The sequence below is a fragment of the Stomoxys calcitrans genome, chromosome 5 (genome assembly GCF_963082655.1).
Source record: "Stomoxys calcitrans chromosome 5, idStoCalc2.1, whole genome shotgun sequence".
Classification (NCBI taxonomy): domain Eukaryota; kingdom Metazoa; phylum Arthropoda; class Insecta; order Diptera; family Muscidae; genus Stomoxys; species Stomoxys calcitrans.
The window spans coordinates 115,506,457-115,524,103 of record NC_081556.1 but is presented as its reverse complement, the minus strand read 5'-3'; the positions used below and the strand labels follow the sequence as shown (position 1 = coordinate 115,524,103).

General features: G+C 40.6%; 1 protein-coding gene across 1 annotated transcript in view; it reads left to right on the top strand.

The window, feature by feature from the left end:
- The window catches only part of LOC106086659 (uncharacterized), a 243,113-nt gene that overhangs the window by 194,545 nt on the left and 30,921 nt on the right, over nt 1-17,647 (top strand). The window contains exons 6-7 of the mRNA XM_059369555.1: nt 8,030-8,826; nt 8,933-9,016. Coding sequence (XP_059225538.1) covers nt 8,430-8,826; nt 8,933-9,016 — 481 coding nt within the window. The 5' untranslated portion in view covers nt 8,030-8,429. The remainder of the gene's footprint in view (nt 1-8,029; nt 8,827-8,932; nt 9,017-17,647) is intronic.

The following is a 17,647-nucleotide window of genomic DNA, read 5'->3' as shown; positions in this document are numbered from 1 at the left end:
TTTTTACCTCCCTCTCATCCTCCCCTTCTTCTCTCGGTCTGTCCGTCTGTCTGTCTTTGGCTTTTGTTTATACGGTTTATGTTAAAATATTAACTGTTATTAAGTCATTATAACAACATAATGGGATACTCTCATGATAGGCATTCTCGCGCTTGTTGTGTGTGTGTGTGTGTGGCTTGGTAGACTCTAATCTGGTGATTCTCACCTCCGTAGATTACTGCAAATGTTTAACTGTAAACTCTAAAATTTCAGTTAGCCAAGAGTAATGCGCTCCATTGATAGGGTCTTTGTTGAGACTTTGTTTTGTGTAGGATGTCGTGTTGATTTTCAACACTCAATGCCCTGAGACGTAGCTTGCGACAATAGCCAAAAGAATTTCAGTAATTTTTTGTTGAGGAATTTTTCTCATGTCAATTGATTATTGCGGACGTACGATTGTTGTTTTGGACAAAAGACAGACGTTAGAATTTTGTTTAACAATTCAAATAACAGTTGGATGCATATTTGTCATAACTTGGATAAATATTTTAAAAGGGCAATTGCTCCAACTACTACAGTTAGAGTTGCAGAAGTTTTTGTAGGCAAAAGAAAGACCTTTTATCAAGGTTTTGGAGAAAGTGGAAGCAATCGGAACAATTGCAAACTGCATCTTGATTATAAGAGTTCATGAACAGAAAGGCAGATACCTGATCAGACAGACACCCGCACAGACAGACGGACAGAAAGTTAATACTTCTGGGGGCTATATTCACAGCATGTCTGGGACTTGCATTTACTCGGAAAGCCTGGTAGGAGGAAAGGTTGGGTATAACCAATTCCAAGCCCGGCATAGAGCGTATAGTGGGAACCATGATAAAGAATAGGACATCATGCGTTTAATTCCGGGAGAAGCAGCTTGTCGATGGAGACCGCCCTGCACGATATTGTGCATTAAGTAGAACGTACTAAGTTCGACCGGTCCGAATTTTGGGATCCCACCACCATGTATTTTGTTACAAATTTACACAAATAATAGTTGTGGGACATATGTGTACTCTATGTACCAAATTTCTTTCCAATCAACCAAAAAATAAAGCTTCTAGAGGCTATAGATGGCAAGTCGTGAGATCTGTTAATAGGGGAACTATATGAGTCCAAAAGCTGATGACATTTGTGAAGTACTATGTCATGCATACAAGCCACGTAAAAACTTCTCCTCAAAGAGTTGTCGCACTGCGGCACGCAGCACAGTGGGATGGGAAAAAAAAGAAGTGGAAATAAGTCTGCCAGTTTGGAACGGATATGCAGAATTTGAGGGCACTAGAAGGGGCCCCACAAACATTAAGGAACAGTGCGAGTGCTGAATTTTAAGCTCAATGGTAAGGGATCTCCTTTTTATAGCCTACTCCGAACGGCGCACAGTGGGATGGAAAAAAAAATAAGTGGAAATAAGTCTGCCATTTTAGAACGAATAGAGATATCTTCATGAAATTACGTGGTTATAGCTGAGGTGTTATCCAGTTTATATGCAAAATTTCAGGTCCCTAGAAGTCCCAGGCGCCCATTGGTGGGTCACATCGGCCCTACAAAATTTTGTTCGGGCTGTCAAAAGCGCATTTATGGTCCGATTTTCAAAATTTTAACAGATTTGAAAAGCTTATAAAATTTTTGTCACTGGCCGCCTTTCGCGGCTAACAGACACAGGTACTTAGTTGGGGACACATGACTCAACTTAGGGACGTGGTATGGAAAACAGTTAAGGATTTTGTAAGTATCACGAAATTGCTAATTTTGACTTCCGAAGTTACTTTTTAGTATTTAGAATGCAGAACAAGCTGATTGCTGGCTTAGGTGTATGTCCACAGCGGCAACCTAATCTAATCTAACCTAATGGAATGTTCATGGTTAAATTTGCATTTGAGTATGAGTTTACAGACTGATTTAAACCGTACTTGACACGGTTGTAAAGAACACTATGTGCAAAAATTCAGCCAAATCAGGCAAATATTGGGGCTTCGAGGTGCTCTAGATGTCAAACCGGGATATCGGTTTATATGGGAGCTATATTAGATTATAGACCGATTTGGATTCCACTGAGCATGACTATTGGAAGTTGTAACAAAACACACTGTGCAAAATTTCAGCCGAATTGGATGACATATGAACCTACTGGAAGCTAAAGATGCCAAATGCGGGGATCGGTTTAAAGGGGGTCTATTTCTATTTATGAACCTATGTCTGTGGAATATTAGAGGGTATAATCGTACTTTCAGCCAAATCGGACAAAAACTAAGGTTTCTAGCGGCTCAAGATGTCAAATCCAGGTATAGGTGTACATGGGGGCTATATCGGTTTATAGTATGATTCAAGCCACACTTGGCACGGATATTGAAATTCAGAGCAGAACCCTTTGTGTCGAATTTCAGCCAAATCGGATGACAGTTTAGGTCTCTAGGGCTTTAATAAGTAAATATGGTCCATTTGATTTCACTTACGACCTACATCAATAAGAAGTATCTGTCAGAAATTTCAAGTGGATATAGTTATCCGTTCAACGTCTATTGCGATTTCGCCAGACGAGGGGACAGACGGAGAACGGGCGGACGTACTAATATGGCTAGATCGACTCAGAATGTCACGACAATCAAGAATATTTATACTTTTCACTGAAAAAAAATGTTTGTCCTAATTTTAAAGAATCGAGCCAAAGATTAGCAAACTTAATGTAAAGATGATCCGTTTTCCATCTTTTTAAGAAAACATTCCCTACGGTTAAAAAAAATCTTCTTCATATTAAGGATCTTTTACTTGAAATGGTAGGTTAATAAATCCCTAAGTTTGCGTCTTATTATTAAAGACAAAAATCGAAAATAAAGGTCAAAATATCGTTGAAAGTCAGGAAATTGACCTTGGAAGAAGACAACAGTGAATCGTAGTAAAAGACGCAGAATCTTCTTATATATAAAAATCAATTTGTAATATCTGAAGGGGGAGCGGACCCTCCCCCTTACTCTCATTTTCAGAAACGACAGATCTTGGAGATGGGTGGTGCGAATTAAGCAAAATTTCGTGTGCTCTGTTATGATAACCTACAAACAAAAATTTTGTATCCAAATTTCGGATAGGATACCTAGGGGGGGGCGCCACACCCCAAAAGCTACCAAATATATATACACACCAATCACGACAGTATGGGATTCAAATGAAAGGCATTTAAGATTAGAAAACGTGTCTTAGAAACGAAAACGTCGGACCAAGTATTTGGGCGACCACCCCGACCCCCAAAAACACCCCTTAATCGGACATATTTACCGAACATGGTAATATGGGACACAAATGAAAGGTATTTACGAGTAAAACACGAATCTGATGTCCAAATTCGGGACCACGTTTCTGGGGGTCCACCCCCTTTCCCAAAACACCCCCAAACAGGACTTAATTACTGACCATGGCAATATGAGGCTTAAATGAAAGGTATTTGAGTATAGAATACGAATTTGATATCCACATGTGGGACCAAATGTTTGAGGGGGCCGCCCATCCCCGAGAACATCCCCCCAAGAGGAATAATTTACAACCATAGCAATATGGGACTTAAATGAAAAGTCTTTGGAAGTAAAGCACGAATCTGATATCAATGTTCGGCAAAAGTGTCTATAGGTCCACCCGACCCACATAACACCACCCAAATAGGAAGTATTTGCTGGCTATTGCAATATTAGGCTCAAATAAGAGGTAGTTTATAGTAGAACAAGAATCTGATATATATTCTAATATTCAATGGCCGCCCCATTCCCCAAAACACCTCCCAAACCGGTCATGTTGGCCGACTATGGAAAAATGGAGTTCTAATGGAGGGTACTTGGCAGTAGATCATGAATCTGACATCAACATTTGGGACCAACTGTCTAGGGAACGTCCCATCACCTAAACAACCCCAAGACAATTTGGGTCTTCAAGACAGTGGAGCTCGATGTTCATAGTTTTTAGGGCCCATAAACCGGACATATTTGCTGGCCTTTTCAATAAGGGGTTTAAGTCAATATCCAATTTTGAGGCCAATGGCAAATATGGGGTGCTCTATGCACGTCGCTGATTTTTCTACCCTGCCAATATGTGGCTGAAATGAAAGGTTTTTGAAAAGGTTTTAGAAAATGCCGACTCTGAGTTTGAGGATTGGCCGGTTCCTTAGGAATTGTGGGTCTCATGACATAGGTAAAAGAGACATAGTGGCTTGGGACACGCAACAAGTATTGCCACTCCACCATAAATAGTCTGCTATGGATTATGACTGAGCAGAGCAGTAAACTCGTATGTTATGCAAACGCTTCTAAAGTACAATCCGTATCAGCTATGCAGAAGGGTTTCTCTAGGGCTAAATTTAGAGAAGACTGACATCTGCATGTTTACGTAGAAGGTGAACGTGGGACAATTTGAGGCGCCTCGTTTTCTCCAAAGAACGATATCCGACAAAGTCAAATCCTTTTGAGGGACATTGGAAAGGAAATTGTACAGAAAGTGTCATATCTAGGAGTGTAATGAAAAGGCTCACATACAGGCTGTAGGCTTGAAACGTGGACAAATTTAAGGCGCCACGTTTCCTCGACAGAACGATATCCGACAAGGTCCGGAGATGGTACAGAAAGTGCCATATCTAGGAGTGTAATGAAAAGGCTCACAGACAAGCCGTAGGCTTAAAATGGGGCCTGAAGCCGAGGATAATCAACTGGCTCCACAGGATAATGATTAGAGCAATACTAACTTACTCCTCAGTTTTTTGGTGAAAGGTCGTGGAGAAAAAGTACAACATGTTGTCTTGGCATAGTCGAGTCGATAAGGACCACGCCCAATAGTGCACTGGGGATTAGGAAATTGAACTGAATGTGTCATATAAAGGGCCTAGGGCCAAGCCCATTAGTGTACTGGATACTAGATATCCAACTCATAGACATCCCGATAAGGTATGAGGCAGCCACTATGATAGTGAGACTCAAGGTGACGAAAGTGGGTAGAGAATAGAAGCAGTTCATATAATTGCGTCATAATCGAGGCAAAGCACAGTGATATAGAATCGAAAAAGTTAGTAAAAAATTTGACGTTTGAAAACGGGTAGTGCTAACTCATTGAAATTTTGAATGGTTGAAGCTGAAGTCATGGAAAAGTGATTCGGACACCTCTAGGCAGGCCCCTAAAATTAGTCACCTGGGTATTTCAAAAATTTGTTGGGATACCAAATCTTCCTATTTTTATATTTATATATTTTTATACCCACCACCGAAGGATGGGGGTATATTCATTTTGTCATTCCGTTTGCAACACATCGAAATATCCATTTCCGACCCTATAAAGTATATATATTCTTGATCAGCGTAAAAATCTAAGACGATCTAGCCATGTCCGTCCGTCTGTCCGTCTGTCTGTTGAAATCACGCTACAGTCTTTAAAAATAGAGATATTGAGCTGAAATTTTGCACAGATTCTTTTTTTGTCCATAAGCAGGTTAAGTTCGAAGATGGGCTATATCGGACTATATCTTGATATAGCCCCCATATAGACCGATCCGCCGATTTAGGGTCTTAGGCCCATAAAAGCCACCTTTATTATCCGATTTTGTTGAAATTTGGGACAATGAGTTGTGTTAGGCCCTTCGACATCCTTTCTCAATTTGGCTCAGATCGGTCCAGATTTGGATATAGCTGCCATATAGACCGATCCGCCGATTTAGGGTCTAAGGCCCATAAAAGCCACATTTATGGTCCGATTTCGCTGAAATTTGGGACAGTGAGCTATGTTAGGCCTTCGACATCCTTCGTTAATTTGGTCCAGATCGGTTCAGATTTGGATATAGCTGCCATATAGACCGATTTCTTGATTTATGGTTTTGAGCCCATAAAATGCTCATTTATTGCCCGATGTCCCCGAAATTTGGAACAGTGAGTTAAGTTAAGCCCCTTGACATACTTCTGCAATATCGCACAGATCGGTCCAGATTTGGATATAGCTGCCATATAGACCGATATCTAGGTTTTAGGTTTTGGGGCCATAAAAGACGCATTTATTGTCCGATGTCGCTGAAATTTGAGACAGTGAGTTTGGTTAGGCTCTTCGACGTCCTTCTTCAATTTTGCCCAGATCAGTCCAGATTTGAATATAGCTGCCATATAGACCGATCTCTGGATTTAAGGTTTAGGGCCCATAAAAGAGGCATTTATTGTCCGATTTCGCCGAAATTTGGGACAGTGCTTAGTGTTAGGCTCTTCGACATGTTTATGCAACTTGGCCCAAATTGGTCCAGATTTGGATATAGCTGCCATGTAGACCGATATCTCGATTTCAAGTCTTGGCCCCATAAAAGGCGCAATTATAATCCGATTTCACTGAAATTTGACACAGTGACTTATGTTCGGCTTTTCGACATCCGTGTCGTATATAGTTCAGATCGGTATGAGGTATATGAGTATAAGGTATGAAATTTTCACCGAATTTTGATGAAAGGTGGTTTACATATATACCCGAGGTGGTGGGTATCCAAAGTTCGGCCCGACCGAACTTAACGCCTTTTTACTTGTTTTTTTTAAGTTTGCTGAGCTCTAACCAATCAAAATTTCAAAGAGTTGTCTCTACCCGTTCTCAAACAGCAGATTATATTTTACATTTTTTTTCGATTCTTTCCTATTGTGCGAAACCTGGATGGAATGGAAGATACCTGAGACGACACTTGAGCTCGAGTTCAAGTCACTTCTACCAGCTTCACAGACTTGGATTGACAACGGTATTGCCATCTGGACGTTCATGCTACACGGATTGATCAAAACTAGACAGAGTGGACCCATGAGCTGAGATCTGCCTGACCGATATACGATCCTGCAGGCGGAAATCCGGGCGATCACAGAATGCGCGAGATGGTATTGTGTTAACGCGAAGACATAGAGTATGAACGTCTTTACGGTCAGTCTATTGGCCATCGGGGCTATAATAACCAGGACGGTAAAGTCACAAACAGTCTGAGAATGTTCTAAGGAGATTAACGCCTTCTCTGAGGATGTCATGATCCACATAAGGGCCTTTGCGGAGCAATGGGAAACGAAAAAGCAGACGAATTGGCCGCAGGGGGCGGAGACCTGCCATAATTAAACTTCATGATTGCGAAGCCTTTCGGGATGACGCAGACTGAGTTGAGGGCGCGAGAAATGAACTCGCACTTAGAACTGTAAACCAGTAAAACGGTTGTCAGAACTTCGATGACCCAAAAGGGCGATCCGGTTCGTTAGAGGACGAAGCTATTACTGAGAGAAGCAGGAAGGAGGGTAAGCCATACTGCTTACAGCACCATTGCGGATCACAGAGGACTGCTGAAGAGTTGCGTCAAGTTCCTGCGTGTTTAGGGCATGAGGGAGCAGCACGTAATTCTTGACATTCACCATTTCGGTGTTACTTTTCGGATACAAAGCGCACCACAAGGAGCTAAGGTGTATGTCAATAGTGATATGGGGTCTATTATTATCCCCAACCTCTATTCCACCTATCTTAACCTAACCTTTTTCAATGGTCTCATTATGGATTTTAGGGTTTCAAGTTTTACCTTTTAAGGGCCCAAAATCTCAAACAGTCTAATCGGTTTGTATGATAGCTATATCACTTATGGATCGGTTTGGCCCTTCTTTGGTGTGACTTTTGGAGGTCTTAAGTACTTCACCTGTCTGATTTTAACCGAATCATTAAGGTACACATAATTTGTCTTTAACGAATAGCTTTATTTGCTAAGGTGATTCCGAGTGATGTACAGATAAGGAATAATAGACTACTGCAGACATTATAGCAAATGTGTTTTGGCAAGAAAACGGCATTCTTTTAGCTTAAATTGATGATTAAGATGTTTAATATGATTTTAAAACCTTGTGGCATCCATTCAAAATTACCACACATTAAGTACAAAATACCTCAACTACCTTTTTTATAAAAATTCCAACAAATTATCAGAGCCCATTTCTGGCAAACACCACTCATCACATGGCAATAACTCTTCTTTCTTTCTTTTCATTTTTTGCAGCTTCATCGACCATCGCTTCATAAAATGTAAAATATTACTTCATAGTCTGTTGGCTTGCGTTTTATTTTTTTTCCCTGACATTTTATGATTTTCTAACTATTGCGAATTGACCATGATTTTGAGCAGACATCATCAACGGCCACAGCAACAAAAACTCAAGCGACACTATCGACTCTTAAATCATAATCCCTATATACAGCAACCGCTAAGGCCAAGTCTGGGCAGCGACGCGTGCATTAAATAGCATAGCCATTGCAAATACCGCCAAGAAGAAGCGGTCAGATTCTGCACGAAACTCCCTAAAGAATTTATTAACTCAATCTGGAAAAACCAACAGTTGGTCAACCAACAAGGCTTGCAACAAAACCCACAAAGCAGGCATTAGGAAACTCCACTTCACATGTTGCCCAGGAATGTGGCCAACAACAACGACTTCAACAACATGTTGCCTAACCATTACATACCCATATTATTGATGGCCTTATCGTTTTGTCAAGGATCTTTACTACCGCCACAAACAGATTTGAAACATGCAGAAGAGCCTGGGTCCAATGCCAGTCAAGTTGGTGGTGTTGTTGATGCTAATGGCACTGTCGATGCAGCTGCTGCTGCGCCAGTTGCCGTCGTTGCTGCCGGTGACAATGCTTCCGAGGCAAGAGGCTCCATGGATGGCAATCTTAATTTATTGCCCCGTCCTGCCAATTTACTGTTGGATGCCATACCCTCAGTTGCATCAGCCCAAGGCTCACCCATGAATTTGACCCGCGAACATGAGGGAGATATTTTTTGGACCAATGGTAAATATTTACTTATGGCACATACGCACTGACTTTTGTTGTGATTGTTTCTTTCCATGTTTAATGTCTTTGGTTTTTTCGCATCTTTTGTTTTTTGATTTCCCAGGTGTTACTCTATGCAATGTGGACACTTGTGTGGGGCTTTCTAGTGGCTCTGCCTCTTGGCTGTCAATGGGCGTTAACAAACTAGGTAAGTAGTTTTGCTTATATGGATGTCTACCACATGCCATATAAGTGATCATAGTTTGTTGAGGCATTTATGCGTAAAAAAACATGTACGAGGGTTATTTTGGGAAAGCTTTATTTAAGAAAAAAACACTTCAATGTGGAATTTATCTAACTTTGTTTATATCAGAACAATTTCATAGAAAGAAAATAGACGAAAAGGTCATCTAAGATCTAAAGGAGTCGATGAGGGGATTAGTTTTTATGGAAGCTTATCAACTTATGTACCTTGATTTGGATGTTGATTGTCACAAGAGCACCTCATCCATTTATTCAACATTGAACACAAATTAAGGCTTCTAGGAGCTCCAGGAAGTAAAGTACGAATTTGATATACAAAAATTGGCCCAAGGTGTCTGGGGGACCGACAACAATTTCCGACAAGGTCCGACCTCCAAAAACTTTGCTATGAGATTATTTTTACCGATTGGGACAATACGGGTATCAAATCAAAGGTATTTGGAAGAGTAATATGAATATGATGAAAAGAAAATGGTCCAAGGTGTCTTGGGGAACCGCCAAACCAAGACCAAAAACCCCTAAAACAGACATATATGTTCAACGACACAAATTGGATATCACATGAATATCTTACGAATCTTATATATAAAATTCAATTTTTGTTTGTTTGTCGGTTTGTTTGTTCCGTATAGACTCAAAAGCGGCTGAACCGATTACCTTGAAATTTTCACAGATTGTGTAGGTTGGTCTGGAAGGCAACATAGGTTATATAATTTTTTGATATCGACCCTCCCCCTTACCCCAAAAGTACTACCCAAAAATAAAAGTGGACAGATCGGGACAACACGGGATTCACAAGAAAGGTATTCAAGAGTAGAGTACGAATTTCATAATGAAAATTGGGTCCAAGTTGCTGGGGGGCCACCCCAGCCCCAAAACCCTTTAAAATAGGTTTACTTGACGATCATGACAATATGGGACTCAAATGAAAGGTATTCGTAAGTAGATTACGAATATGGTCAGGAAGTAGGAATAGGGTTTATAATTTATTGATAACGGAAAACCGTTATACCAAAAACACCACCCAAAATCAAAAGTGGACTAATAAGGACAATATGGGTAATAAATGAAAAGTATGCGGGAGTATATGATCAATCTGGCATACAAATTCATGTCGAAGTATAGGGGGTCACCCCGCCCCCAAAAAAACGCCCAAAATAGTCACATTAGCCAAACACGTGTATATGGGACTCGGCTTGGTTGTTCCGTATAGACTGAAAAACGGCAGAACCGATTTACTCGAAATATTCGCATATTATGTAGGTTGGTCTGGAAGGAAACATAGGCTAACTAAACATTTCGGCCTACAAAATCAGATCGAAGTATAGGGGGTCAAGCCATCCCTCAAAAACGACATTGGACCCATTATGACTATATGATACTTGGCTGAACCGATTTTCTTAAAATTTTCATAGATTGTGTAAGTTTGTCTGGAAGGAAACATAGGCTATATCATTTTTAGACATCGGGGGGAGGTGGACCCTCCACCTTATCCTAAAAACGCCACCCATATCCAAAGGTGGTCCGATGGGCACAATAAGAATATGGGCACAATAAGTTCATGTCAATATAGGACTCAAATGAATAGTAATAGGCAGGCAGTAGATTACAAATATGTCATTAAACATTAGGTCCAAGTAATGGGAGGTCGCCCACCCCTTAATAGGCATATTAGCGAACCATGGCTATGTGGGACTCAAATGAAAGGTATTAGGGAGTGGATTACGAATAAGACATTTGCGTTCAGGTCTAGGTGGCGCTTTTCTTCCTAAATATACGTCAAATTATGGGGTTATTTGCCCCATTATGACAATATGGGACTCAAATGAAAGGTATTTGACAGTAGAAAACGAATTTGATATCCAATTTTGAAGCCAAGTGTTTTGGGGTATGTCCTAAAGGACCACCTGAACTGAACTTCATTTCCGTTGGGAATAAAGAACGAATTTGATATCTATTTTCAGTGCAAGTGCCGATGGCCGCCCAGCCCCAAAACACCCTCCAAACGATTCATATTTACTGGCCAAGTCAATATGGGGCTCGAATTAAAGGGATTTGGAAATGCAGCACGAATTTGATGTCCATATTTGAGTCGAAATGTCTGAGGTGCAATCCCTCCCCTAATGAGAACATTACCCTAAGGAAGATCATTAACACTAGGAACCGAAAAGGGGCAAATTTTCACACATCAATGAGTGCTTTCTGATTCAAGTTTAAACTCAATGATAAGGGATCTTTTTTCATAGCCGAGTCCGAACGGCGTCCCGCAGTGCGACACCTCTTTGGAGAAAATTTTTTAAATGACCATGCATGGCATTGTACCTCACAAATGTCGCCAGCATTAAGAGGGGATAAACACCGCTTTGTTCGATGTCTTCCCCAGGATTCGAACGCGTTTAGCGTCATAGGCTACAATGGCACGAATTCGATATCTGCATTAAGGACGACGAGTTCCCACCCTAAAAAGATATTAGAGATTTAAGGAAGGCTCAGCGGGCCCGCTTCGGCTAGTCTGGTATAAATATTTGGGCGACCCCAAAAAAAACCCCAACATAATACTTTCTCACTTACTTTACTTTAATTGGCTATAACAGAACATTTGTTCCACTAGCCGAACGTAGAATAGCGTTCCAAGCGCCTCGGTCTTCTGCGCTCATTCTAAAATGTCTGACATCAAGTTTCGAGGTGTCTCCCACCACTTGATCTTCCCATCGGCCTTTTGGTCTTCCCGATTTGAGTGTACCAACGTATTTGCCTTCAAAAGTTTTTTTTGCTAGAGCTTCTTCATCCATTGTGACATCATGACCAAGCCAACGCAGCCATTGTATTTTGATATGTTATAGAGCTCATACACCTCGTGATTCATAAGACGCCTACATCTTTCATTAACGCAAGCTAATACTTATATTTTACAAAGAATCTTTCTCCCAAATACTCCAAGTACTGTTTCTTCTGCTTTCACAAGTACCCATGTCTAAGAACTAAATATATAACGACACGGGTAGTATCAGTGTCTTCGTCCGTCGAGAGGCCTTGTTTCTAAACTGCTTACTTAGTTCAAAGTAGCATCTGTTTGCCAGTATTATTCTTTGCTTTATTTCAAAACTGGTGTCATTCGTTTCGGTTACGGCGGTGCCGAGGTAGATAAAGTTGCCGACTATCTCAAAGTTGTGGTTCCCCCCAACCTAATATGTAGGCCTTACGACAACTTTAGACTTAAATGAAAGGTCTTTGATAGAATAGTACGAGTCTTATTTAATATTAGGAACAAGAAAGGTTTTGGGCCACGTCCCGCTCTTCAACAGGACATATGGTTCACGACAATAAAGTATTCAAATAAAAGTTCTTCGGCTGATGAATAAAAATTTAATATTATCCCCTATACACTTGTAGGTTAGGTTTAAGTGGCCGTCTGCCATCAGACTCACTTAGACGTTTTTCATCCATTGTAATACCACAGGAACAGAAGAAAGAAGATGCCTTCTAGTTCCTACCGTTGAACCATACAGATCGCTTTTAAAATGCCCAACAACTTGCGAATGTTCACATCCGCTAAATCAGACAGGTTCTCAAAGAAATGAGAAACTAAAGTGGAGCTCCTTCTGACTGCCAGTGCGGGACATACACAGAAGATGTTCTATGGTCTCTTCTTCGATGTCATCGCAGCTTCAGCAAAAGGCGTTACAGGCAATCTTAAGTCTGTCAGCATGTTTTCCGATTAGACTGTGACCTGTCATAACGGACACTATGACTGAGAGGTAGACCACTTCAAGTCTAGATGAGGTCACATAGTTTTGAAATGCTCACAGCCCGCTCCATGTGAGCATCTATCATTCCTTGTGATTCGGGCCTGGTCCTAAAAACTTAGCTAATATGTCGCTAGAGGCATACCCACAGATTCCAGTTTCCCTGGAATGTATAAGGTTGTTCCTAGTCTCGCAAGCTCGTCCGCTTTACAAATCCCTGGGATTTCTGTGGTCCGGCACTCAGAACAGGTGAATTTTGAATTACTCAGCCATCTCGTTGAGAGATCTGCGACAGTCGAGGGCAGTTTTTGTGTTCAGAAATACATACTCCAGGGATTTAATGGCTGCCTGGCTGTCTGAGTAGATATTTATGGCAATCGTCGTTATGACATTATTTCTTAGCCATTCAACCACTTTCTTAATTGCAAGTTTCTTCGCTTGATATACACTTCAGTGGTCGGGTAACCTTTTCGATATGACCAGTTCTAGATCTTAAGAGTACACACCAAACAACCTCGTGGTCGTTTTGTTTTGAACCTTCCGAATAGAATGAAGTCTATGTAACTTCTGTTATCAGGGATATCGTAGTTCCAATCGGTTCTATAAGGAATAGTGGTACAGTACATTTTATCAAACCTGTCACTGAAACCAATTCGAATATTCGGGAATAGCTTTTCCTACTGAGAAGATTTAGCGGTAGAGACTTCAAACCGGTTTTTTGAGTCTGCTACGATGCACTTACTATAGGCATATCAGTGAGACTGCCAGACGAGTGTAGAGACTTTAAGGCCTCAAAATTTGAGGAGGGTGATTTTCAAGCTAAGGAATATCTGAGGCTATTTGCCAGTAAAACCGATTCAGGATATGATTATGATATGAATGAAATCACATTCCACCAACAGAAAGTAGTCACATTGAAAATTTGCGAATGATTTTTCCGATGTCGAAACCGAGAATTCATGTGAACTGTATGGGTTGTGAACTTTTCAAAGCTTGTAAGGTTGAAGTTTATAAGCTAATGAGGGTTTCAGACAACCTGGCAAGGAGACTGATTCAATATCGGATCATCATGAAATATATTTTGTTAAGGAAGATAAGGTGGTTGATGGTGTGCTCTATATCCTATCTGGGATAACAGTATTTTGTTGAGAATGGCGAACAAGTGTACGCACCTTCTGCCCGTAGTCTTTGCCTCAGCCACAATCGAAATGTTGAAAAGTTGTAATTTGCCTTAAAATTGAAGACGGTGAGGTAAAAGTGAGTGATGTATGATTTCAATTAGATGTTTGTAATAACGGATGACTTTTGGATAGAGTGGGAAACTGGATTGATGGTTTGTTCTGATAAACTTGACACTGTGCATGTTGGTGCCAACATCACGTGCATCGGAGGGATGACCCTTTCGGGGAAAAGACTGAAATTGGATAAATGCTTTTGATATCGGTAAGCCATTGAGACCACAGGACAAGAATTTGCTTTTCTTGTATGCGTAAATCTGTGCAACGCTATTACAATCTTGGCAAGATGTATTCCTTCTGGTGTCTGGTTGCTCGTAATCTGAAATTCAAGGGCTGCTAGGTCGAAGTCAACGATGCTCAGGAAAATACAATTATCTGGAACCGAGATGGATTCAATATAAGATCTTTAGGGAAGATTGGACGACGAATGCTGTGTTTGAGAACGGTGATTAAGATTAAATAGTTAATAGTTTAGAAGTGTACCCTAAAGCTATTGATTTCGTCCTGCCCTTGAAACTGCCAAACTGAAACTGAATAAATGTACGTTTTTCAGTCGATAGATTTACCAAAAAACGTTTATGTGGGCTGTATGGATCAGTACCTGCAATTTTTGAACGGTGTTGGACACCACTGTTAAGCAGAGGTTAACATGTTCCCTATGAGGTTAACATGTCGCCATTAGGACTCAAAAAATAACGAAGTCCCTAATCATGTAGCCTAAACTTAATTGGGACAGCACTCATTGATTTGTGAGAAGTTTGTCCTCTATTCTTTAATGGAATGTTCGTGATATTTTTTTAATTTAGTCCATGAGTCTTAGAAGGAAATCTTCCATGGAACATAGATGTAGACAGAAGGGTTCTGAACCTGAAATCTGGCCTTGCACTAGCAAGATCACATTTTTAGGTTATACATCAGCCTGTCATGTTGGTTGACGCACAGTGGGATAAGTTCGAAAAAGCAAGTAAAAATTCTGCCGTTTGAGAACGAATGGAGATAACTTTTTGAATAGTTGGAGCTGAGGTGTTAACGAGATCATATATAAAATTTGAAGACCCTATGTTGTCCGGTGGCTATTGGCAGGCCCCTAAAGTTGGTCCAGTAAGCCTTTCGAAAACATGTTCCGTCTGCCAAATTTTCTTTTGTAATCCGATTTCCAATTTTTTTGTTGGCCCATATTCCATATTTTTTTGGTAACGCCTTATGTCTAACTATTCTACATTTCAAAGAGTTATCTCTGCCAATTCGCAAATTGGAGATTTTTTCTTTATTTTTTTTCTATATCACTCCAATGTGTGCCGTTTTGCTTCAATATGGAGTCGGAAATGAAATGGGGTTTCTTTATTGATGAACTGCATTTTAGCATATCGTTGAGACTGCCAGACCACGGGCTTTCAGAAGTGCATTTATGATGTTTCAGTAGTGCATTTTTGATAGCAACAATCGATATCAGAGAACAGAATATCGGACCGCAGGGCAACTGAAAAAAATCCCAGCTTATAACACAAAATTGACTTAAATTCCTGAAAACGACATTCAGGGAAATGACAAGGCAGACGAATATGGCAGGAAGTGGTCATCCTTGACAAGAGAATGCAAAAAAAAATCCCAGCTTATAACACAAAACTGACATAAATTCCTGAAAACGATATTCAGCGAAATGACAAGGCAGATGAATATTTCCAGGAAGTGGTCATCCTCGGTAAGAGAATGCAAATTTGCTCATTAACTTTCCATTAAGTAACAGGTGCAGACTTCTCACATATCTTTGAGTGCTGTCCGATTCAAGTTTTAAGGTCAATGATAAGGGGTCTACTCTTTATAGCCGAGTCCGAACAACGTGCCCCAAACACCTCTTTGGGGAGAAGTTATTCCATGACATAGTACCTCATAAATGGCAATGAGATTAGTGGTTCCATCTTATTAGAATGGTCGGTTAGTGAGGAGGCTAGCGACGGGGCGATGCGAATCCTTGCATGGCTGCCGGATTTTCAGAGCTCTGTAGAATATCACCAATCAGAAAAAGGCACAAGAGTTACTTGCTTTCTGCAAAAGGTTACTGAGTATCCGTACAAGAGCCACAAAAATTTATTGTAGAAGCTGTATTGATACGGATAGAGCACTATAAGTGTGCATGTCTGGTTGGACAGGAGGATAAATTTCCCATCTTGGGGATGCTGCTTTTCATTGGCTTAACTGGTTAACGTGGCGAAGAGGTAAGCATGTCCGCCTATGACGCCGAGCGCCTGGATTCGATTCCCGGCGTGTAAATCAGAAATGTTTTCAGCGGTGGCTACATTTGTTTCCTGCCATGTTAAAACTCCTCTACCTAGTGGGTATCGCTATGCGACACGCCGTTCCCCTTATCATTGATCTTAAACTTAAATCGGACTGCACTCATTGATATGAGAGAAGTATCCCCTGTTCCTGAATGAAACGTTCATGGGCAATTTGGAACTGGTTACTCTTCTCCTAGATGACCTTGCACATGTATTTCTCCTCAAATACATTGGAGAACTAGAGGTTCCTTTAGGGGACATTATAAAATCCTTCGTGTGGAAATTTATGTACTGACGCTCTTGCTTACTGATTGTTTTACTCATGGAATGAACACGTTGTTGGGTAAAATAGTGTTTCCCAATGGATATGCGCTAGCTCGCTACCCTTTTTATACCCACAATTATATTATAGGGCGTATATTAATTTAGTCATTCCGTTTGCAACACATTAAAATATCCACTCCGACCCTACAAAGTGTATAAATTCGAGATGGTTATTAAGTTCCAAGACGATTCATTAATGTGCATATCTCTGTTCATCCGTCATTATTTTTTCCATACGAAGGTTAGGTTCTAACGGGAAAATATGGTCTTATTTAGATATAGCTGCCATATAGACCAATCTTCTTAAAAATTTCTGCCCAAAGAGGTGTCGCACTGCGGCACGATTTTCGGTCTCGTCAATAAAAAGGAGGATCATTCGGTTTAGAATCGGTTTAAACTCTCGGCGTGGAAATCAAAAAAGATTTCAGCGGTGGTTATCTGGCTACATTTGTGAGGTATCCTGCCATGTTAAAACTTCTCTACCATGTGATGTCGCTATGTGACACGCCGTTCCGACTCGGCATAGAAAAGGAGGCCCCTTATCATTGATTTTAAATATTCACCGGACTGCATTCATTAAATGAGGGAAGTATCCCCTGTTCCTAAATGCTCATGGGAAATTAGGAACTGGTTGTTCTTCTGCTAGATGACCTTGCACATGTATTTCTCCTAAAAAGAAATGGGAAGAACTAAAGGCTCCAGTAGGGGAAATTATAAAATCCTTCGAATTTTTCCCACATTCCTTAATGTAATGCTCATAGGCAAATATGCAACTTTGCAACCCATTTTTTCCGGTTTTGTTGAAATTTCAAACGGTGAACTGCTAAAGGCCTCTTGATATGGTCTTGATGGAAGCTATTAAGATATAGCTGTCTTATACACCAACCTTCCGACTTAGGGACTAAATCGCTTAAAATTTGCATTTATTGCCCGATTTCGCTGAAATTTCGAATATAAGGCTCCTCGATACCCATATTTAGATATAACT